The sequence below is a fragment of the Alosa sapidissima genome, chromosome 18 (assembly GCF_018492685.1).
Source record: "Alosa sapidissima isolate fAloSap1 chromosome 18, fAloSap1.pri, whole genome shotgun sequence".
Lineage (NCBI taxonomy): Eukaryota > Metazoa > Chordata > Actinopteri > Clupeiformes > Clupeidae > Alosa > Alosa sapidissima.
Genome location: NC_055974.1, coordinates 14,594,557 through 14,618,147, shown reverse-complemented (window position 1 = coordinate 14,618,147; position 23,591 = coordinate 14,594,557). Strand labels below are relative to the sequence as shown.

Here is a 23,591-nt window from a genome sequence, read left to right as displayed (position 1 = left end):
CTAAGGGATATCAAATGACCCAGAGGGCTGAAATGTGGTCAGTTCAGAGAAGCTTGTAATCCGGCAGAAAGAAAAAACTATATTCTAGCCTCTGTAACTCTGTGTGAGTACATCACACAGTTATTGTGACTGTTTCCTACGTATATAAAATATGTAATGCAAAATAAGCAATAATAAGGCGATACATAAATATTCACCCCTCTTAACTGACCAACAGCGGTCCAACTAATTGGTCCTAATAGTCTCACAGTTAGTGAAATGGAGATCACCTGAGTGCAGTGAATGTGTATAGTAGTAATATAAAGACACCTGCATCTGAAAGGTCCAGTCCTGGCTATAATTCCTCCATAAAGACAAAAGAACACTCCAAACAACTCAAAGAAAAGGTTATTGACAAGCATAAGTGAGAGGATAGATGAAAAAAAAATTAAGTCACTGAACATCCCCTGAAGTTCAACGACATCCATCGGATATGGCAAATTTGCCTAAAACAGGCTGTCACCACAAACTGAGCAATCGTTCAAGAAGAATAATGGTGGGGGAGGCCACCAAGGTACCTATGGACCCTTTCAAGAGAGTTCCATTATCAGCATCATAGTTGGCCCCACAAGACTTCCTTTTTAACATTCCATATGTTATCTTAATGCAGAGGAAGTAGATTGGGGCCCCAAATAGAACGTTCAAGCATTGTTTTTGTTTACCTTGTTGAAAGGGTTTATATGACAACTCTGAAGTTAAAAGCTTGAGCAGCTGAGATGGGAGAAACTACATACAAACAACTTTTGCCAGAGTTCGTCACCTATCAAAGCTCTATGGGTGAGTGGCAAAGCTCTTATTAACTCCTGACAAAAGATCACCCAAAGACCTGTGGAGGACTCCAAGGTCAAATAGAAGGTTTGTTTGGTCTGATGAGACCAAAATTGAGCATGGAGGTAACATCATGCTGTGGGGATACTTCTCGACAGCAGTCCCTAAAATGAATTCAGAAAAATCTATCTAAATCCTGAAGGACAATCTGATTCAGTCAGCAAGAGAACTACGACTTGGGAGAAGATGTACTGTCCTGCAAGACAATGAGCCGAAGCCTACAGTGAAAACTACACAGAAATGGTTTAAAGACAACAAGGTGAAAGGAGTGGCCGAATCAAACTTGATACATGCTGGCCCCAACTCAAGTCCAGCATGTGTCACGTTCAGCTACCCTGGAAATCCAGAGTTCTCGCGAGAGCGCAATATGAATCGTCTCTGCAAGAGACTCTGGCAATGAGTAATGATGCATGTTACTTTTACCTTTTGCATCTCGTGTAACCAATCACATCAGTATATCTGATATAGGCAGGCTAGAGGCGAGGCTAAACAGATGACGACAGCTCTGCAACGAATCAGTCAGTAAACATTGGACGTAGTGTTATCCCATTGCATCGAAGTCCGGAATAAGTCAGTAAACATTGGTCGTATAGTGTTATCCAATTGGTGCAGTGAGATTTTGAAATGCATGCTTGGTGCCGCCCCTCGAGTTGGGCCAGTTTCATTACTCGTGGCTAGACCCAGGGATGGATTACTGCACGGGCCTACCGGGCCCAGGCCCAGGGGCCCAAGGGGTCAGGGGGCCCTAAACCAAGCCTTTGCAGGGAATCATTGCCTCAATATCAACAAATCAGGATGTACAGTGTAGGCTATGAATCTGATTGAATTTAGTATTGGCCATCCCCAAAATGCACCAGAATACAGGAAATCACATCAAAAAATTTTAACATTTCTGGGAGAGGACCCCCCCCCCCCCCCACATATACGACAATAAGTGGGGGGCCCTTAATACATCTGGGCCCAGGGGCCCAAAAATTCATAATCCGCCCATGACCAGACCCTTAATGTTTCTAGATTATCAGGGTCTGGATTTTCCAACGTTCAGCCAGATCTGCGCAGCGCTGCATGAAGTCGAATGGGCCTACTGCCTAAAACTGATGAAGCAAAGAGCACGATGAAGAAACTATACAATAGTGATAAGAATGAGAAAAACAGTCATAGACTGGGAAACGGTAGCCTACCACAGTTGATGAGAAAGAAAACCAACCTATTGTCAAAGTTGTTCAAGTAAAGTACAGTTCAATCACAATTTTCTGTAAAATTCAAAAACTTTATTAGACATTTTTACTCCCGTTCCACAATGCGTTTTCTTTTTTTCTTCCTTTTTAGTATATTTTTTGGGCTTTTTTTGCCTTTAATCAGATAGGATAATGGAGATTGAGTGAGAGAGTGAGTGAGAGAGATCCGGAAAGGACCACGGGGCGGGAATCGAACCCGGGTCGCCGACGTACGGTGCAGGTGCCCCAGCCAGTCGCACCACTGCTGGGGCCCACAATGCGGTTTTATGGATATAAATGCATAACACATAAAACAAAACCCAACATAACCTTGGCCTATGTTCAGTAATGAAAGTTGGACTTTATATGAACTTCTTCTTTAATAAGAACATCTAGTGCTATACTCTGACCAGCAGAGAAAATATATTTAGAAACACAAACACAGACATGTTTCTTTTGATTTACAGTGAAAACACTGAATGAAATGCTGTCACTTTATAATGAATTACTTGGTGTTTAAATACATCTCCTTTGGTAACTTGATGAGGTCACAATGGATTGTTGCTGTGGCAGTGTAATTGGTAAAACAAAGAGCAGCTGTGGAATCACAGGTCCGTCAGGCAGTAGCTGGAGGAAGTCTCCACATAGACACAACCCCGGGATCTGAGGCACGATTGGCTGCCCTGAATGTCAATCGTTCTGCTCCTGCCTCTTTCACAGTCCTCACTCTGAAGTCGACATCCACCCAGCAAAGTGTCCCAAACCAAGCCATGGCTCCAAAGCTACACACACACACACACACAGACACACACACACAGTTCATTAATGACCACATGTAATACACTTTCAGAACCCAAAATCATACAAATATCTGGCCTCCTCTCTTACCTCTATGTATATAGGTGCCTGAGGCCGTCTCCTGTAGAAAATGGCCTTAGTGTTGAACTCGGGACTCCCGTCTACCTTGAACACACCCGTCCTTACTGCGTCCTCCTCACAACGAATGATAGCATACACATCTGGGGCTGCAGATTGCGCGCACGTGCACAAACACACACACCCACACACCCACCCACACACACACCACAGATATGCATAGTTTTGATTTTTGGCACCCTTAATGTACCCTTAATAACTCTTAACTGCAAGTAATAAAACAAAAAAGTGGTATCTATGGCAGTTTGTGTAGCTCCACTGCGCACCTGTCTGTTTCGGCTGACAGAGGCCTGAGGCACGACGCAGGTGCACCGTGGTAACCAGGCATGGCTGAGATAGACAACACTGCCACAGGGACGGAGGAGGCAACTCCTCTTTCAGTTCCCTGATGGAAAGAATAAGACAGAATTAATTAATTAACTGAATTAAAAAGAATACAGACAGGATGAGTAAAGCAGAGACAGAGTTGGAGAGATGGACAAACAGGAGGAGAAATGTTATGAACTGGATGGGAAGAGGAGGGTGTTGAGATTGAGATTGAGTACTATGAGGACTTTTCAAGCCTCCCAAAATTGTGTTATTCATTTATTTTATTCAGGCTGTTCTTCTTTGCGTATTATAATGAACATACATACTTGTGCTTACCGCTTCTAGGGCACAAATACACACAGACAAACATACAGAATATATGGACATATATGTTTGTGTGCGCACACACACACACCTGAGCTGGACGTGTGTGTGTGAAAAGAGACGGAGCAGGAATCTGCCGGTGACCCCCGGCTGGAAGGTGGTGGGCAGGAGGACGTAGCGTCCTGGGGCGAGCGTCACTCGGAGCGCCACGCTGCGTGAGTCCATGTAGACCGAGCTGGCGGCCTGCTCCCCCACACACTGCACCCTGCTCACACGGTTCAGCTCCACCTACAGGGGAGAGGACACACACACACACACACACACACACACACACACACACACACACACACACACATACATGCAAGTACACACACATACGCATGCACACAAACACGCACGCACACACACACACACACACAAACACACACACACACACACACACACATACATGCAAGTACACACACATACGCATGCACACAAACACGCACGCACACACACACACACACACACACACACACACACACACACACACACACACACACACACATACATGCAAGTACACACACATACGCATGCACACAAACACACAAATGGATATGTATATGTATGTGTGTTTGCATTGTATATGTACAGTAAGTATCTATGCCTTCTCAAGAAATTCCTGGGATTTACTTTAACTTCCACATCTGAGTGTTTTTCATTCCAGTTGTACAGAGGTCTTTATACAGATGCCTGAGCAGAGTTGTATGTTGTGTGCAGTGCTGCTAAAGAAGACAGAACATGCAGGTGTTTTTTTACTTATAAGGGTTTTCCTAATAATAACTGGTGAGTTAACAGATCACTTTTTTCAGTGTAGAAAGCAAACAGACAAGCTGATACAATACTATATTATACTATACTATGCTATACTATACTACTACTTTCTAATGAGGAGACACAGCACTCAAAGAATCCTCTATAGAAGGGGGGGGGGGGGGGGGGGCTCCCGAAGTAACTGCCCCAAGACTGTTAAGATGGCCGCGGAGTGGGGGGCCTGTAAGGGCTTTGACTAGACTTACTCCTTTATTCTATTGACCTCATTCGTCATTACTCACCCTCAGTACTTCAAACCCAATGGGAAGGTTCTCTCCTCCACCCTCTCTTCTCTTCATCCTCCTATCCTCCTGCTGAAGACAGATCAGCACCTCCTCCTCTTTGCCCTGCACCTCAAATATAAACTGAGGAGGACAGAGAGAAAAGAGAGGATTAATATGTCATCAAATGTCTTATTCATCAAGTACACTCCATCTAAAAAGCTTCCGCTTATTTGTAGCCTGCTTAAAGAGCAATTCACAGATGGAGAGTTGTCCTTCACCAGAGGTCTTTTAAAATATAGCAGGAGATTAAAATAACCCATCTGAAGTTTCTGCACTTTAACAAGCTAAAATAATAGTAGTGTTTATGTGTGTGGGTGGGTGTGTGTAGCACATTTTAGGCTTGAGCATGACTGAGCGAGTGCTCCTATGCTTATCATAACAACTAGTATATGGTTATGGTATCTGGCAGTATACATGTTTAGTAAATGTTTTATAAAGTATATAGTTGAGATATGAGTTGACACAGGGAATGTTTCAGAACCAAATTCTGCTGATAATCTATTAACTTATCCTAACTGCAATCGAACGTCCAACTGTGGCGTAGCATTGAGTGCTCTCTGTCAACACTGAATCCGTTAAACATGCTGTTCTATCGTATCATATTTCTCGTTCAAAAGAGAAGAACAATGCGAGCCACAGAAAGAAAATAGAAACAGGGTGTCCGACAACACTTCTGCTCAAAACATCACGCTGAATCGCACTGCACAGCTCTGTGAAACGTTGTGTTACATCCAGTTAGGAGCTTCCAATTGAAAACAAACTGATTTCGTTGCTAATGCTAGCTTGCATCACATGCAGTTAGGACACGGTGTATGGCAGCACACCTGGTATTTACTCAGTATAGAACTACTCAGTATATGGTTATGGTATTTGCCAAAATATGATACACATTTACTGCAGTAGAAGTATTGTAAAGTATATAGTTGAGATGTAAGTTACCACAATTAATGTTCAGAACCAAATTGTCCTGATGACAATCTATGGCAGCACACCTGGGGGTTGTGCAGAAACGTCTCCCTGTGGTTGATACAGCCCCCACATCTGCTTCTCTTGTCCAGCTGCTCTGGACAGCTCCTGTCCACCACCTCGTCCTCCACCCTCTTTTTGGCAGCGTTACCCCCCTCTTCTCTTCTCACAGGCCGGCTCCTCTCCCTCTCCCAGTCTCTCTCCCTCTGTCTGCCGACGGGCTGCTCCTGTCTCCTCTCTCCCAGTCGAGCTTCTTTCCGATCCCCTCGCTGGGCATACCCGCCTGGCCTGGGTTGGTGACAGGCTGTGGTGGTGGTGCAAGTCTTGGCCGTGGATGGGAGTGGTGCTGGTGGTCTTGGTGGGGGTCCGGGAGCTGGTGCCCACTCCCCTTGGCATCGCACTTCCCGCCAGTGACTCCTGGGCCAGAGGAGCGATCGTTCCACCAGCCGACACACCACCATGTCTGTGAAGTAGCGGCAGAAGTCCTCGAACTCCATCCTGATGAGACACACGCACACACACACACACACACACACACACACACACACACACACACACACACACACACACACACACATAAGGCAATAAGTCTTAAAGCCATTTATTGGTTTTCCAAAATCGTCACCCTGATTTCTTAGGCTTGCCTGACGCACCAGAATTCCCCCACATCTCGCACTATGAGCCCCATCTTCTCTCTTTCTTTGCGGCACAGCTGTTGCCATTCCAGAGACCTTTGAAGGGTGCCGAGTGTGGATCATCAGAGAAACAGAAGAGGAGGTAGATTGAGAAGATAGATACAGGAGGGAGATGCATACAAAAAACGAGGAGACATTGGCCACATTTACCATAAATGTGCATTATATCTTATATACTTAATTTTGCATACATTTACCTGAAATATATTTACCAGATACATTTATCCAATATAATTCAGAGTTAGAACACTGCCATCAATATCCCCAGTTATTCATAGAATCATTACAAAATGCAGTGACAACGTTTTAACAAAATGAATCCCTTTATACAGTTATAGCTGAGCATTATCCCTTTATACAGTTATAGCTGAGATGAGCTTGTAGAGTCGTACTATCGCCCTTTCTCTCTCTCTCTGCTTTTGCAAGCCCCTCTCCACCTCTACTTCCCCTCCCATCTCCCACTCCTCGAACCTCCCGCCCCCTGGCCCTCTGCTCACCCCTGGCTCCAGGCTCCAGTCCAGTCCGCCGTGCCCCAGGGGTTCCTCAGGCGCACCATGCACACGCGGCCGGCATCCCCGCAGCTGCCCAGCAGGAAGGGGCCCGGACGGACCCTCCTGACGGCCGTCACCCCGTAGGCGTGGCCCCTAACCAGCCCGCAGTCCAGCACCGACTCCACGCGTTGCCCATCCTCAGGCTGGGACAAGGGCAGGGGCAGAGAGGATGGAGATCTTACAGCAACACACATCATGCTTTATCACCGACATGCATTATTTCCTGTTGCCCAAACATTCATTGCCTGAACTTGTAGGTATCCAATGCAGTTTTGTTATTGTTGTTGTTGTTGTTGTTACTGGACTCCCCCTACAGTTCTGTAGTACTGTATCTGTATTTTGCACAACTGTGGTAAATACCACTCATGGCTTAACCCTTAAAGGAGTACCGTCACACTGGTGTGACGGGAATGTTGAGAAATGAACGTTCTAAAGAATATCTGGGTTCATTGAATTCAACATAGAATTTTAGAACCTTCAATTGTTGCGGAACTTAGAATGTTCAAAAACCTACACCTTTAAGGCTTAAACCCTCCCCCCTGGACACAGTGCATGTGGATTAGTTTCCAAACTGGCAAAAATGACCTCTGAAGAGCCATATCAACTGACAAGGTAATATCACACAGTTTCATACAAATACATAAATACATTCATCGTGATTCTCCGGGTCGGGGAAGAGCCAGTAGCAAGTCTGGTTCTCCGTACAGGGGTAGGCTAGGGCTGCAGAATATACACGATTCTCCCTATTACAAGATTATCATCAAAATCAAAGCTGTTACATTAAGGTATAAATAACTGGCATTGGATGTCTTTAATCACTTAAAGCTGCAGTTGGCAAGTCTGACATATTGAGGGGACTTAGCCAAAATTTCATCAAATCTCTCATGCCCCTCCCCCACTACCACCGAGCACCCTCTCATCGAGTTTGTGGTCGTCAGTGCGCACCAGACTGCACCAGACTGTGATTGACAGTCAGATCCCACATAGCCCTGCTCTGATTGGACCAGAAGAACCGAGAGCTGTGGATTTTGCAAAACAAATAACAGGCTCTAGATGGAGGTAGAAGTGCGGGTTTTTTTTCTAAAACCGGCTTATTTATGTTGTTCTGTTGGAGCATAGTGTTGGTTTCATTAATATGATAAAAAAAATTGCCAACTGCAGCTTTAATGACTTAATCATTAATCTGCCTTAGGAAAGAGTACTATTTCTCACCATGTGTGCATACCGAGCATGACTTGTGTTGCACTCTGGCCTACTTATACCAGACATTGGCACTGGTGGTAGGACATACACCACACACACTGGCGTTATGGTATAGGACATACACCACACACACACACACACTGGTGTTATGGTATAGGACATACACACCACACACACCGGTATTATGGTATAGGACATACACACCACACACACACACACACTGGTGTTATGGTATAGGACATACACCACACACACACACTGGATTTATGGTATAGGACATACACACCACACACACACACACTGGTGTTATGGTATATGACATACACCACACACACACACACACACTGGTGTTATGGTATAGAACATACACCACACACACTGTCCCAGACAATTCTTAGCCTCCTGTGCTTTACATCACAAGCTGGAATTAATTACCATAGAATTGAACTACAATGGTCCAGCAACCATGACTGTTAAATCATTAAAGACAGAGAGGTTGACAACTAAATGAATGTCTTTTTAAGTTTAAGGTCCATTCCCTTTGTCCTTGTCCAACTCTCCGTTGAATTCTGCTGACAATGCTGATTAATTCCAGACAGGTTGCTCCATGCATTGTCCCATTCTGTGTGTAGATGTCAGCTCACAACCGACTGACCTTCCTCATTAGTGACCCTGGTGTTGTCTTCGCTTCCTCGCTCTTCTTCAGTGGTACAGATGTGTCTAACATTCTTTACTGTTTTTGAACTTCTCTTGACAATTTCTACTTTCGACTGCTCTCTCTTTCCCTCTCAATCACACAGACAGACAAACACACACACACACACACACACACACACACACACACACACACACACACACACACACACACACACACACACACACACACACACACACAGACACACACACACAGTCTCTTCTTAAATCATTCAGTCATCTGAGTGAAAATAAACATGTGATTGAATACATATAAGGTGTCTTGTTATTGTAAGATGAGTCAAGGCCAGCTTAGTCCAGTTCTAGACTGTAATCTAACCAGATCTGATCTGATACTACACTTGCCATTGAAACACAACAAATACAACATAACCCTTATTCTCATATTACATCTCAGAACGCATTTTGAACGTATGTAAATGGTCAGACTCCGGCAGTGTGTCACTGACCCGTATGGAGCAGGTGATGAGGGCCTGGCGGCTGTGAGCTTTGGTCAGTGTCTGGAACAGGGCCTTCCTCTGGTCAGGGTGCTGAACCAGAGCTGAGCGGTCCAGGCTGAGGGGCTCCGAAACGCCCCCCGTAAAATCCACCAGGGCCTCCGCAGTGTTACCCCCCTCCAGAGCCTCATAACAGCCATTCAGCCTAGAAGGAGAGAGAAAGAGAGAGAGAGAGAGAGATGGAAGGAGAGACAGGAGAATACAGATGAGAAAAACAGAGCAGAAAAGGAATACATATCAGAAGAACGCAATACGAGTGTATCAAACTCTAAATAATGCAAAAATAAATTGTTGTTAATATGTATGTGTGTGTGTTTGAGGTGTGCGACAGAGATTGAGAGTGAAAGGAAAAATAGGGAAATATAAGTGATAGAGAGAGGAACCCATTTTGTGGGTTTATTATAAATCCAGTAGTCCTATGACCTACAAACGCTCATGGAGCCCAAATGTACACATCTCACTTGGCATAGGCCTTTTCCAACAATGCACTCCAGAACTCGCGTGGTGTTGCAGAGCGACAGAAAAGCAACGTTCCATCCTCACTGACCGGGAGACGATCGTCAATGACAACGTCAGTCCAGCGGCCTAGGCGCCAGAAGCGGAAATGGAAGATTCCGGCATAAAGGTCGGCCCGCTTTGGGTTCCATTCTTGCTCTGAGTGATCTGGAATCACCTGGAAGAGAGACGAAAATAGAAAGAAAGAAAAGAACAAGTGAGAGAGAGAGGGTGAATGTTTAACTCCCATAACATGTACAGTAGATGGATTATGAGGGACACCAGAGGTGCGTTCAAATTCAAAAATATAGGCAAACGTTTGCAAAAAGTCTAAGGAGGTAGTTCTCCGTGAACATACTGGAGCTGGTGAACTTGACAAAGGTAACAATGCAATTACCATTACATTGGACACAAAATCGTTCAAATTTAACTGTTCAGAGAAAACATGTTCACCACAAACATTCGCTAATGTTTGCCGAATTTGAACGCACCTCAGCCTTCTCTTTCACCCTTGTTCTCAATTCAATTCAAAGGAGCTTAATTGGAAATACTCAGTGAAGCAGTGCTGCCAAAGCAAACATATTTTGACAGAACACTACAAACAAATACAATATCTGTTTAAAAAAAGAAAAAAATAAATTTTACAATAATCAATTAAATAATATTCTCTCTCAAATGCTAAGTATATGTCCCCATGTTCAAAACTCAAAAAACATTGCATTATAAAAAGATAATATTCTCTCTCCCCCTCTCACCTTCTTCCAGAGGGAGGGTTCCGAGGCCAGGCAGGAGGTGGCTGCCACCATCCAGCAGTTCCCCAGGCTGCCCTGGTGGAGGTCACGCGTGCTGATGCCATCCACAAAGAGACGCGGGTCTTTACAGAGCTCCTGAACAAACACAGACGACACCTTGGGTCAAGAGGCAAGAGCCAGGCTAGACTGAGAGATGGAATCAACTCAGGGCGGAGCTAAGGAGCTGGGCTAGCATGCAATGGGCTGAAGAGTTGTGGGTTCAATTACGGGCTTCCACCGTTGTGCCCTTGAGCAAGGCACTTTAACCCAAGTTGCTTCAGGGACAGTGGTAATATGGTAATTAACATGTAAGTTGCTTTGGATAAACGCATCTGCTAAATGAATAAATGTAAATGTAAAGAGCTTGGGAAAAGAGATCCCCAGATACCGTAAGATGCTCTCATGAAAGCTTATGTTACCCCCAAAGCCGCTGTGTTCCTCCAAGGAACATTGTCTGGGACTACCGCCCCTACACTCATGGCAATCCAGACTATTCTGTGGTTCTCCGATGGTAGAACAGGCTATCAAATGCTACCAGAGCAGAGGCGTCCCTCTCGATCTTCAAGAAGCTCTTGAAGACCCAACTCATTCTCAGAATACCTCCTCTCCTAACACATCTAACATACCCAGCATTCCTAACCTACCCAACCATGCACTTTCTTCTTACTATCACCTTTGTTTACTACTCTTCTGGCTGGTACTTCAATTCTGCATTCTTTCATCCTCTGGTTCTTCTCACTCTCGTCCTATTGCTGTGTTTGCAAGGTAGAATTTATCATTACCTTAAGGTCTCCTTGGCAACATAGCTTGAATGTTAGTCCTCACCTGTAGCCTAAGTCTTTGGATAAAAGCATCAGCTAAACAAACCAATTTTTTCAGAATCACTTAATATAATAATATTAACAATAACAATAATTTTTAACACTTAAAGCCTCAGTTGCTAGGTTACGATAAACAAACTCAAAGATCGTAATTCTTGATTCTTCTTGCTTAGCAAAAAACTGATTTTATGTGTTCACTGAACAAAGATTATGGAAATTAAACACCACTTTTCCATCAAAAACCTTGCTGTAAAAGGCATAACTTGTTAGATTTACGACCTAAGTTTGCTAGCTCTGTGCCTGCCGACCAGCTCTGTTCTAGAATCTTTGCTGCCGACCCTGGTTGAGAGATGTGACACAGGACGTCCCCTGATTGGCTAGTCAGTAGGTGATGCAATGGATTGATTGGCTCTGCAGAAACTGTCAAGACAGTGCCAAAATTCGCTGATTGGCTCTTCAGAATCGACGACAAAACAATGCCAAAATTCGTGTCTGTAAAAAAGTTTTGTAGCTTCGTAGATCCAGTTTGCACACGAAAGATAGATGTCGCACTTCTCCCATGCCTGTAGCTATAAAGCTGTTCCACACACATTCAAACTAAATCCCTGTGGACAAATGTTTTTCACAAGTGCACAAAATATTTCTGCAGGTACGCATTATTTTTGCACACAGACAAATTAATTCCACAGTTACAAAACGGTTCTACACTTGTGCAAATCATATACCCGAAGACAAAACTCTTACACATGTGAATATCTTTCACGGGCACACAATCTTTATGGCGTTGTTCTGACTCCATATTAACTCTTTCCCGACAGGGCCAAAATAGGCCAAAAATGACTCCTTTGATATTTCATTCTGCTGTGGGTGACCTAAGCATATCTCAAAGAAACCATCCATTTTCTCTTGAAGCCAGATAGTTAGGCTACAGAAATATATATGTTTGACATGACAATTATGTATTATTTATATATGCTAATTAGTATAAATTATCATAACATTTGCATATTCCGGGCACATTTTTTGAGTTTGTGAAGCTCTACAGCTTCAACACAGCATGTTATAAAAAAAGTGAAATAGCAGAAAGTTGCATTTACCTGTTGGCTAAATAAATACCAAGTTTGGTAGCAATTGGGTGAAAGGAACTCTAAATAACTAATTTTGAAATTATGTATACAGACGAGCCTAAATAACCATTATATAGTTTTATTATCAAAATTAGTTGCAATATCAATACAATCACATTTGTATCAAAAAAATAACTTACAATTTCATCTCATACATATTATTTTGGTTAATAATAATGTTTTTTTTTTGGTCAATGTGTAATAATCATGTTAACACAGTTTAGACTGTTAAAACAGATGAACAGTTAAAATGACCCAACAGAGTCAGTGTTGCTGAAAATGACCCAACAGATTCAGATACCTCCCACACGGAGTTACACTACAGATTTGACCCCTACCCTCTCACACCAGTTTCATATCACTAGACAACATGGGCATATGTACTGTTAAAAACAGATGAACAGTTAAAGTGACCCAACAGATTCAGTGTTGGTAGTCGGTCGATTGTCATTACTCGCCATGTTGAAATATCGCGATCGGCGCTTGACAACCAATCACAAAATATAAAATCTAACCAATAGCAAAAATTCAACACATATCCAAAGAAACCCCATTTATTTGATTGGCTTAGACACTCATTGACATACAAACACGTTTTCGCGGGGTTTCAGTGAAGAAAAATGATACTTTTATTCATTTTCGTCATCAGTACGTACATACTGATTTCTCTATGGGCTGTCGGGAAAGAGTTTTAATAGTTAGATACAGTGCAGAGGAGACTAAACCAGTTTATACTGAGAGATCTGAGGCAAGATCCAGGCTAGACTGTTAACTGAAAGATGGAATCAACTAGAAAAAAACAGATGGGCCTAATTATTACAGATCATTACTCATTCAATGTTCTGACTAGACTAGTTCATGTGGAACACTTGTGTGCTGTGGTGCTGCATAGTATTGTCTGGACCTCTGATTTGCCTGCTTACTGGAAGATTGGAGGTGTGTTGCTGAGTGAATTTGACATTTGACTTGTGGAAGAGTGAGATCCTATCTAGCCTGAGCTGTTGATCTGAGTTTGGACACTTAAATGCTTTTGGTCAGCTTCCTCCAGTGTCAGGTTACAGTCATTACGCACGCATGCACACAGACGCACACACACACACACAGAGAGAGAGAGAGAAAAGTAGACTATGTTTCAATGTTCCACCGGTTGTATGTACTGTACTTACATGCACTTGAAAATGTACTGTATGTGTTTAGGCATGGGGCATGGGTTTAGAGTGTGTGCGTGCGTGTGTGTCTGTGTGTGTGTTTGTGTGTGTGTGTGTGTGTGTGTGTGTGTGTGTGTGTGTGTGTGTGTCTGGGCGATGGGTTAGTGGACAGGCAGATGACAGATGCCAACCTACCACTTGACGCCTAGCGGACGCACACTTAAAATACCTTAGCATTGCAATAAGAACATATGGCTATGAATCCTTCAAGGCCACCCGGCCACTGCATATGCACACCACTATAAATCCTGTTTGTCTTTCAGGGAAATACCCTGGAACACACACACACACATACACACACACACACGCACACACGCACAAACACAGTCACGCACGCACGCATGCACGCATGCACGCACACACCACACCACACACACACACACACACACACACACACACACAAACACACACACACACAGGTATGGCCAGCACAAACAGGCACACTCACAGTCAGGTATCCCCATGCATGTACTGTATGCATACACTCATGTACGGACATGCAGTTATACACATTTTGTATTTCACTCTCTCACACTCTCTCTCTCTCTCTCTCTCTCTCTCTCTCTCTCTCACACACACACACACACACACACACACACACATACATACATACATACACACACACACATACACACACACACACACACACACACACACACACACACACACACACACACACACACACAGAAACAAAGACACACACACACACATGCTCTCACAGATACACTCTCACATATACTCTCACACTTCTCTGTACTGTTCTCTCTCTGCGTTTCCTTTTTTATGTATCATAAACAGATCAGTACCAACACAAAACACAAACAACAAACAACATATACACCTTCATACACCTAACACACCCACACCTTGACCATGGACACATCTCACCATAGTTACCATTCCATCATCTTCTCTACAAGCAGATTACCTCTAAAAGAACAGTGACCTTCGTTTGACCCCTAAAGGCCACCAAAAGGAGCCAAACATCCAACCTGGCAGATCACCATAAGGCAGGAACCTGAGAGGCTTGTTTATGTTCGCAACGCTCGTTTATAGTAACCAACATCCCGGCAGCCAGCTTTAGTATTGTTTTTTTTCTCTCCCTTTTGCACTGCAGAACTTACAGATACACCAGCGGTCTCTATTTCAGGCATGGTTCTGAATTTCTGCGGACTGCCTCCCAACATTAACACGACGGCAAAAATATTCACAGATGCATTCTAGGGCCCCACGCCCCGATGGCCAGATTTGATCCTGCACACTCCGGCACAATCCAATGCTATTTTAACACTGTTTTTTTAAATGTGTCCCCTAAGAGTTACACACAGTTTGTAGCCCACCACCCACCTCCCTTGTGATGCCACCAGCGTACTAAATCCACACACACACGCGACACACACACTCTGATGCAGGTTGGGTTTCGCGGGGCTGACGCCGGAGGACCTCGCGAACGAGGCTGGAATTAAACGCAACTTTAATAAAACCTGCTGAGGGAGCAGCCTGAATTTAGACAGGGGGTAGAAAAGGGAGCGTGGATGCGATTCTGCGGTGGCCAAAAGGCCGTGAACCTGTGGCTCTGCCAGTTTCGCCAACGCTAGAAGGAGAGGCACCAGAGACAGAGAGAGCGGAGAAAGCCCCCTACGGTATTTGTACTCCTTTGTACTCCGCTCATGACTCTACACAAAATCCCAACATTCTTACTGCGTACATTCATAGCCAGCAATAATGTTGGCTAGCTAGTGTCCAAATCACCATGACCCCACTGAACTCAACTTTATCAAATTACTGTTTGAATCACCTTATCAAATTACTGATTTTGACACTCAAGCAATGCCAAGTGTATCCTAGGAGGGCTTGTACATCCACGTAGTACTTCCTGGATCAAGTGATCACTGCCTATTTGGTAGAGAAAAGTAGATGGCATTGGTGTTCTTCATTATATATCTCTTAATTTTTTTCTAACTTAGACTCAAATTTCTTTGGATCAAATATTCTGTTATGCAAAAGGAAATCAAAGCACAGAGAGTCTAACTAAGCTTTCCAACTGAGCTCTTGAAATCAACAGTGTAACCCTTTGATACTGTACATAGCATCATTAGAAGGGTTCACTCAGACAAAAGTTCCTCACATCTACCATCTTTGATCATCTTCTTCAACTGCTGCCTTCTTCAACACAAACGGCAACACTTCTTTCCCCTGTCAGCATGTCATACATCTCCAGTCACTCCACCACTCTCTCATCCACCCTCAACGTTCTAGTACCCTCCACTTCCACGCTCGATGGTGTTTTATGCCCTCAACGTCGTCTTCCAGGCAGCGCTGCCACCGCTGACTTTAAGGCACCTGATCCTAAACCTAACCCCAACCCTAACCCTAAGGGACTGTTCGTTATTTATTTAAAAGGCCACTGGAGGAGTTTTGGGAGCGTTAGTCAAAAAAGACGTGACCCTCCCTCGCCAGCAATACGTTTTTCTATGACCCTCCAAAGTGATTGAGAAAAAACGCATGACCCTCCCCAACAATTTATTGATGCCTTCTGTACTGGGTCAATTTGGGAGCTTGCATGCTACCACTCCTTCCTTGAAATGCCTTGAAAAGTTTGCACAATTTCACAAATAATCACCGGGACTGAAACATACCTGTCAACTTTTTCCGGGGGGGGGGGGGGGGGGGGGTATATATCGCGCTTTACTTCCCTCGCCATAGTCGCTCCAAGACATGCAAATGTCCTGCTCTGAAATTAGCTGACATACACACTCATATTGACCGACACTAGACTCAAGCACTGCCCTCAAGCGTAAAGAAGGATAAACATCAGTGCAGCCTAGTGCCTGGTTTGTTCCACACACAGTGTTGGGAATTGTGGCCAAATAGTTCAGTCTTTGTTTCATCAGACTAGATGATTTTACTTGTCATGGTCTGAGAGTCGTTCAGGTACTTTTGGGGAAACTCCCAGCAAAAAATGGCCTCCATCTGTCCATTCTACCATAAAGGCCTGATTGGTGGAGTGATGCACTGATGTTTGTCCTTCTTTACGCTTCTCTCATCCTCTCAGAGGAACTCTGGATCTCATTCATAGTGACCACTGGGTCCTTGGTTACCTGTCTGACCAAGGCCCTTCGTTCCGGATTACTCAGTTTGGCTGAGCGGCCAGATCTAGGAAGACTTGATAGTTGTTCCAAACTTTTCCATTTGAGAATGATTGAGGCTACTGTGCTCTTGGCCACTTTCAATGCTGCAGAACTGTTTTTGTGTCCTTCCCCAGGTCTGTGTCTTCACACAACCCTGTCTCGCAGGTCTACGGACAATTATCTTGACCTTGTGGCTTGGTTTTCACTCTGACACACACCATCAACTGTGAGACCGTATATAAAGAGATGTCTACCTCTCCTAATAATGGGCAATTAATTCATTTAGGCACAGGTGGAATCAAGTTGTAGAAGCATCTCAAAGACCATTGATAGAAGTAGGACACACCAGAGCTCAATTGCAAGTGTCATAACAAAGGGTCTGAATACTTACGTAAATTTAATATTTCAGACTTTTATTTTTTATAAATTTACATGGAGTATTGTGTGTAGATTGATGAGAAAAAAAAATCCATAACAAAGCCTGAAACATAACAAAATCTGGAAAACTTTCCGGTTGCACTGTATGTAAAACCCATTTAACACCGGATTTCCCCTAATAAAATCATTATCTGCAACCTGCTATTTGGTAACAATGCTTATTGTGTGTACAATATGTGTACATTGGTCATTTTGTTTAGGTTTAAATGGGACCCTTGACAACAATATGCCAACACCAAGTAGGATGATGCAAGGAAGATAACATGGCAGTCTCTTTCTATTCACTGCTACATCGGGAATGTCACAACTCATTCCAATAAAGATTTGTGAGTATACATGACGAAGACAAAAACAACCCTTTTGGGCCTGCTATACCTACATGCGAGATTAGGCTGTGCTGGAATGTCTTGATGCACTTACAGTTAATGTGTTCAAGGCAATGTAAGGCACAGTAAGATAATTAAGTGAGTTTAACATTGAGATAAAAAAAAAGCTAATATTTAAATTGGCGGCTGTTAGGCCACTGTTGGTGTGTTGCACTTTCTGTATGGGGGCACAATGGAAGTATAAGGTCTGTTTTTTATTTATCATGCAGATCGGCAGAAGGAGGACTGCAGTGGAGGACTGAATCCAACTGAGGAATGAAATATAAGTTCCTGCATACAGTGCATAATAAAGAAATGCATTTTCCATTCAAGGACTCATCTAATAAATCAAAACAATTTGTTACCTGAGTTTGTATGTTTATTATAAATCAAAAAACAGATTTTTTGGCATAGCCTAACTGTGATGGTTATTTTAACGTTCCAATAACGTTTTCACAACCTAAATGTAACGTTGTCTTAAGGTTTTCTTAAGGTTTTTTAATCCACATGGTTAGGGGAATATTACTGCAACCAAATAGTAACATTCTTTAAAGGTTGCCCCTAGGTTATTTAATTTCAATGGTTAGGGGAACTTTACTACAACCAAATAATAACGTTCTCTGAAGGTTGCCCCGAGGTTTTTTATTTACATGGTTAGGGGAACGTTACTGCAACCAAATAGTAATGTTCTTTAAAGGTTGCACCTAGGTTATTTCCTTTCAGTGGTTAGGGGAACGTTACTACAACCAAATGGTAACGTTCTCTGAAGGTTGCCCCGAGGTTTGTTATTTATATGGTTAGGGGAACGTTACTGCAACATTCTCTAAAGGTTGCCCCTTGGTTATCATAAAATGAATGTTATAAAAACGTTAGGAGAACGTTTTACTAACCAAAACAAATAACCTCCAAAAAACGTAGTATTTCCGTCAGAAAAACTTTCCTGGCAAACCATAGGACAACATTCACAACTTTCAAGCAACGTTCCCATTACCAAGAAAACGTTCTAATAACCAAAAATTGTTAGCTGGGTAGTGCCTTCCAGGGAACACTGCCTTGAAGACAACGTTGGAGGCATAAAACACCAAGAAACCCACCTCCACCTCATCCTCCATGCCCCCTTTGCCCCTGTAGCATCAGCATTCTGCTGTGCTGTTTCTTACCCGAGGTCTCTTCCATGTGATTCCCGGAGGAGGGGTGCGCTTGTAGAACAGCGACTGGGCCGTGGGGGGGAAGAAGGGGTCCTGGAAGAGGGCTCCCCGGCGCTGGCACGCTCGCTTCAGCTTGTGGTAGTTCTGTCCCTGGAATGAACACACTCGCTCTGGCATTCTAGACGCGAGGGGAGATAAGAGGTGTGGTCACGAAAGTAGATGAGAGAAAGAATGAAAGGCAATAAAATGGGAGTAAGAAAGAGAGAATAGGAGAGAATGGAAGGAGGGAAACAGGGAGGATGGAAGAGAACAGAAAACAAGACCAGACAAAACAAGACAAGACCAGGCAAGACAAGACGAGAGAAGACAAGAAAAGACAAGACCAGACAAGACAAGACAAGAGGAGAGAAGAGAAGAGAAGAGGATAGAAGATAAGAGAGGGTTGAGAAAGAAAGCAGTAGAGACGAGTTGGCTGAGGAACTCAGAAAATGAAACAAAGGGATGAAATGGAGAGCGGGAAAAGAAATGGAACGAAAGCTAAGGGACATGAGTATAGTAGGATGTGACAAAAAAGGAAATAACAGAGAGCAGAGAAAGATAGAGGGAGGGAAAGAGAGAGAAAGGGAGGAGAGGAGATGAGAGGAGAAAATAGAAACAATCAGGGTGGCACAGAGAAGAAGCAAAGAGGTCAACTAAGGGCAAGAGAGGTGAAAGATGGGAGGCGACAAGTGTTCCAGAAGAAGAGAAGACATGAATATCAGAGTTAGATTTTTCTCAACTTAACTAATACAAATACTAACACTTACTGACAACTGTCTTACTAAACATTTAAAGAAAGATCATTAAGCAGCTTAAACTGCCTGAACATGGTAATATAAACTGCAGCCCAACTGATATAAGCACCTCTAAAAGCCAAAGACATATATCATATGTGTACCATCCAGGCACACCTCAGCGTAATGTTAATAGCGACGACCCCCCTGATTGAAATGAAACCGTTAGCCTCCTGCGTCTCATAAGATCAAAACACAAGCAGCGTAGCAGAAGACCGGACCAGAGAGGCAGAGGGCAACGCAGGTGCCGAGTGAGTTTATCTGTCAGCTGCGGAGTAGAGTGGCTCTTCATGAGAATGGCACAGCGGAAGGGGAAGGGGAAGGGAGAGTGTTGGACACAAATGTTTTGGAGGTGAATCTCTACATTCTGGCATGATAACATGACAGATGGAGACAGAGTGTTGAGAGATGAGTGGTGTGTGTGTGTGTGTGTGTGTGTGTGTGTGTGTGTGTAGGGGTATTGGGGTTGCAGGTTTAGGTGGGGTCAGGGGTACCGTCGGGGCTGGGGGTACAGGTTTAGCCATTAAGAGTCTGGCAGGAGAGGGCACAGAGCCAACAAACAGATCTAGATTCAGTGTCAGAGGGTGTGCCAAAGAAACGGGTCTGTTTGTGTGTATGCCCACTCGTAAGTGCCTGTCTGGCAAGCCAATGTGCAGGTCTATGCATGGTGTGTGTGCATGTGCGTCTGTGCGTAAGTGCATACGCTTTAAATGCAACGCTTGCAATGCTATACAAGTAAGTGTGTGTGTGTTCAAATGCACACATGTTTTGGATAGCACGCTCGCCTTTCCGTTTGCCACAATGAAAAACTCATAATATTCGTTGCTATATCACACTAAAGCAGAATGCAGACCTCTGAACATCTTGATTGACAATTAAACACAGGAAACATTATGATACAATTTACATAATGCGCACATTATGCGATTCTACTCTAATTTACCATTTCCTACTATTCAGCATGACGCACCGAGTTATATTCTAAATGACAGACTACATGATTCGTAGATGTTGGGAAGAAATACGCAGACACTTTTTGTTGTAGACAACGTGTCTGTTCTCTTTCTTGGCTTTACCAAAGCACAGCAGGTGGTGCGTTTGTCCAACTTTCCATCGTTACTATTGGAAAAACCTTAACCCATTTGAGCATCTGACTGACTTGCTCGCGACACTCACTGAAGCTCTTCCTCATCTGAAACCCAGGTCACCGAATGTGCACCAGGGAACTGCCTTACGAAAACGTAGCTGTTAGCCAACCAGCACACGAGTCACCTGATAACATCTCAAACATAAAGGTAGATTTCTCTTACATGATGCAGTTCAAGTCGATATAAAATATAAAAAAGTGGTGTAATACGTCTGATAGTCTCACGAAAATAACGCCTTAATTTGGTCACATGTTAGTCTTCGAATTGTTCTCTCAATAAATCCACGAAGTAACTTATCCACACCTGAATGCATCCATTTAGTCGCCGACCAACACGAGACACCCATGAGTTAGGGTATAGGAAAGAAAGCACTTCTCAGTCTCACCTGCCCTCCGTTCTTCAGGTGCAATGATTCAACGGCGACGTAAACTACTCTAAGTTAGCTACGCTCGGGTTCCCAGTAGTCTATTTAATAATACAAACGCATTTTAACTTTGTCGTGGAAGGGTTCCCCGAGCGCCTGTTGTTAAGGAAACATGTCGTTGGGGCCCCTCATCACTATGTAGCCTGTGTAATACTGTACGTGCCTATGAGGAGGTGCTTTTGTGTGTGTGTGTGTGTGTGTGTGTGTGTGTGTGTGTGTGGGATAGCAGCTGGTGTACTCTATCTTCTGTGGTTACCTGCCTTGCCTTGCCTAGGTGTCGGTGCAGACAGCTATTAGTATCAGGTGCTGTCTCGCACCTGTTATGTAATCTACCTTCACAATTTCCTATGTATAATAAGCATTTAATAGTTTTAGGGATTTTTCTTGCATACACATTTTGTGTTGTGTGTGTATGTGAGTGTGTCTTGAAACACGTTTCTGAGTGCATCATATGAAGGAAGTGCAGTTTACATTAACACTTAGGCCTACATTTGTATATTTATTCAAAGTGACTTACAGAAGAGGACACTCTTGCACCTAATTCAGCAGGCTGAATAAAAGGGCCACCACTATGAGCTGATTGGCGGAGGCTGTGACTATCGTTTGCCCCTTAACTGCTCCCATGCGATCTTTCTCTACTTTGTGTGCCACTGCACGTGTTGTTGCTATGGGGTCATATGTCTATAGCAGACACAGTAGCATCAGGAAAGCTCCATGTCTGTGTGGAGTGGTAACCTCATCCACTAACAGACAATGGATAACTTTGCAATGACACATTGGGCAATTTAGTGGTGTCATCCATACACACACACACACACACATATGGGCATGCACACACACACACACATGCACACACAAGCGCGCGCGCGCACACATACACACACACACACACATACTGTACACACACACACACACACACACAGATATAGGCACATGTGAGCTCACACACAAACACATACACATCTAAAAGAAAGAAAAACAAACATGTGTTCTTAGTGCATTTTGTTTTCTTTAAAGAACACCTTTTAAAAACTAAAAAACAAAACAAACCTTGAAGAAAACTAAAGAAACACCTACCCATCACAAGTTTTTTGATTTGTTTATGTAAGACCAGCACGAATATGCTTTTGGGGTGCAGGTTGCACTTTTAAAACCCAATTGCATAGTGACATGCATTTCAAGAAGACATGCTTTAGCCATGGACCGGCCACAGGAGAAATGGCCAGCGCCAAGGTGCGCTACGAAAGCATTCACTCAGAAGTAGGTAAACATACGGCAGGTTCCTTCCAGAGTTGTCTCGGAGCCAGTGCAGGAAAGGCAGCAAGTCTTCCAAACACTTTGACTTTTTCTGTTTGGTGTGGTCGAGACATGCCACCGACATGACACAGTTCAGGGATTCAATCATGTTCTCGTTTCTGTCTGCTTTCTATTTCATTTGAATGAGAGTTTTTTTTGTTTCTCTCTTCTTCTTCTGCTCTCTAAAGGACAGCGTATGTTTTCTTCTTCTTCTTCTCCTTCGCTCTCTCTCTCTGTCTTTCCCTCTGTGCCCTCCCTCTGTTTTTTTGGGGGTGTCAGTGTCGTTGGATCTGGCCCCTTGCTGACCTCATAGTCCCGTAGCAACATGCTGAACCAGTGCTTCAGCTGACACACAGTCTCATCTGCCCTCTCAGCTCTCCCCCCTCCCTTGATCTACCACCTTACACTCTTCTGCTGGATCCATTCCAATTGGATCTGCTATCTCTCTCTCTCTCTCTCTCTCTCTCTCTCTCTCTCTCTTTCTCTTTCTCTCTCCCTTCATCTACCACCTTACACTCTTCTGCTGGATCCATTTCAATTGGATCTGCTATATCTCTCACTCTCTCTCTCTCTCTCTCTCTTTCTCTCTCCCTTCATCTACCACCTTACTCTCTTCTGCTGGATCCATTCCAATTGGATCTGCTATATCTCTTGCTCCCTCTCCCTCTCTCTCTATCTATCTCTCACTCAGTTTCTCCCTTCCTCTCTCTATTACATATAAACTTTATGTCTCTTATCCAAATGCACACATACACCCTCCTTTTCTCTCCCCCAATAGCTATCTCTAAACACATCAGCATAGTTTTAGTCATACATCAGCAGTCATAATTTAGATACAACCCTGCCAAAGAACATAGCTTAGATTGGATTAGATTAGATTAGTCAATGTTCTTGTCATTGCACAAGTAAAATAACAGTACAATGAAACGCAGTTGTACATCTAACCAGTGC

The 23,591-nt window shown here is 43.6% G+C and overlaps 1 protein-coding gene across 3 annotated transcripts; it reads right to left on the bottom strand.

Annotated features, from left to right (window-relative positions):
- Window positions 1-2,277: 2,277 nt before the first annotated feature.
- Window positions 2,278-22,919, bottom strand: LOC121690126 (calpain-5-like). 3 transcript variants are annotated; one of them, XM_042070512.1, is made up of 13 exons: window positions 22,619-22,919; window positions 18,952-19,117; window positions 10,666-10,797; window positions 9,877-10,088; window positions 9,368-9,560; window positions 6,948-7,144; window positions 6,409-6,486; window positions 5,782-6,253; window positions 4,748-4,870; window positions 3,745-3,941; window positions 3,287-3,405; window positions 2,973-3,109; window positions 2,278-2,866 (listed from the first exon to the last, which is right to left on the bottom strand). In XM_042070512.1, the coding sequence occupies exons 1-13, from the start codon at window positions 22,747-22,749 to the stop codon at window positions 2,690-2,692; spliced, it is 2,334 nt and encodes a 777-aa protein (XP_041926446.1). In that variant the 5' UTR covers window positions 22,750-22,919; the 3' UTR covers window positions 2,278-2,689. The 3 variants fall into 3 exon arrangements, with proteins under 3 accessions (XP_041926446.1, XP_041926447.1, XP_041926448.1); XM_042070513.1 differs by lacking the exon at window positions 22,619-22,919 and adding an exon at window positions 21,306-21,429; XM_042070514.1 differs by lacking the exon at window positions 22,619-22,919 and adding an exon at window positions 20,849-20,931.
- Window positions 22,920-23,591: the final 672 nt, after the last annotated feature.

Bases quoted from the DNA above. Each gene is read 5' to 3' on its own strand.
- LOC121690126 (XM_042070512.1), bottom strand. From the start codon at position 22,749: ATGATTGAATCCCTGAACTGTGTCATGTCGGTGGCATGTCTCGACCAC. The intron at 10,089-10,665 runs GTGAGAGGGGGA...TCTCTCTTCCAG, and splicing joins AACCCTCCCTCTGGAAGAAG to GTGATTCCAGATCACTCAGA. The intron at 6,487-6,947 runs GTGAGCAGAGGG...CACCCTTCAAAG, and splicing joins ACTGGAGCCTGGAGCCAGGG to GTCTCTGGAATGGCAACAGC.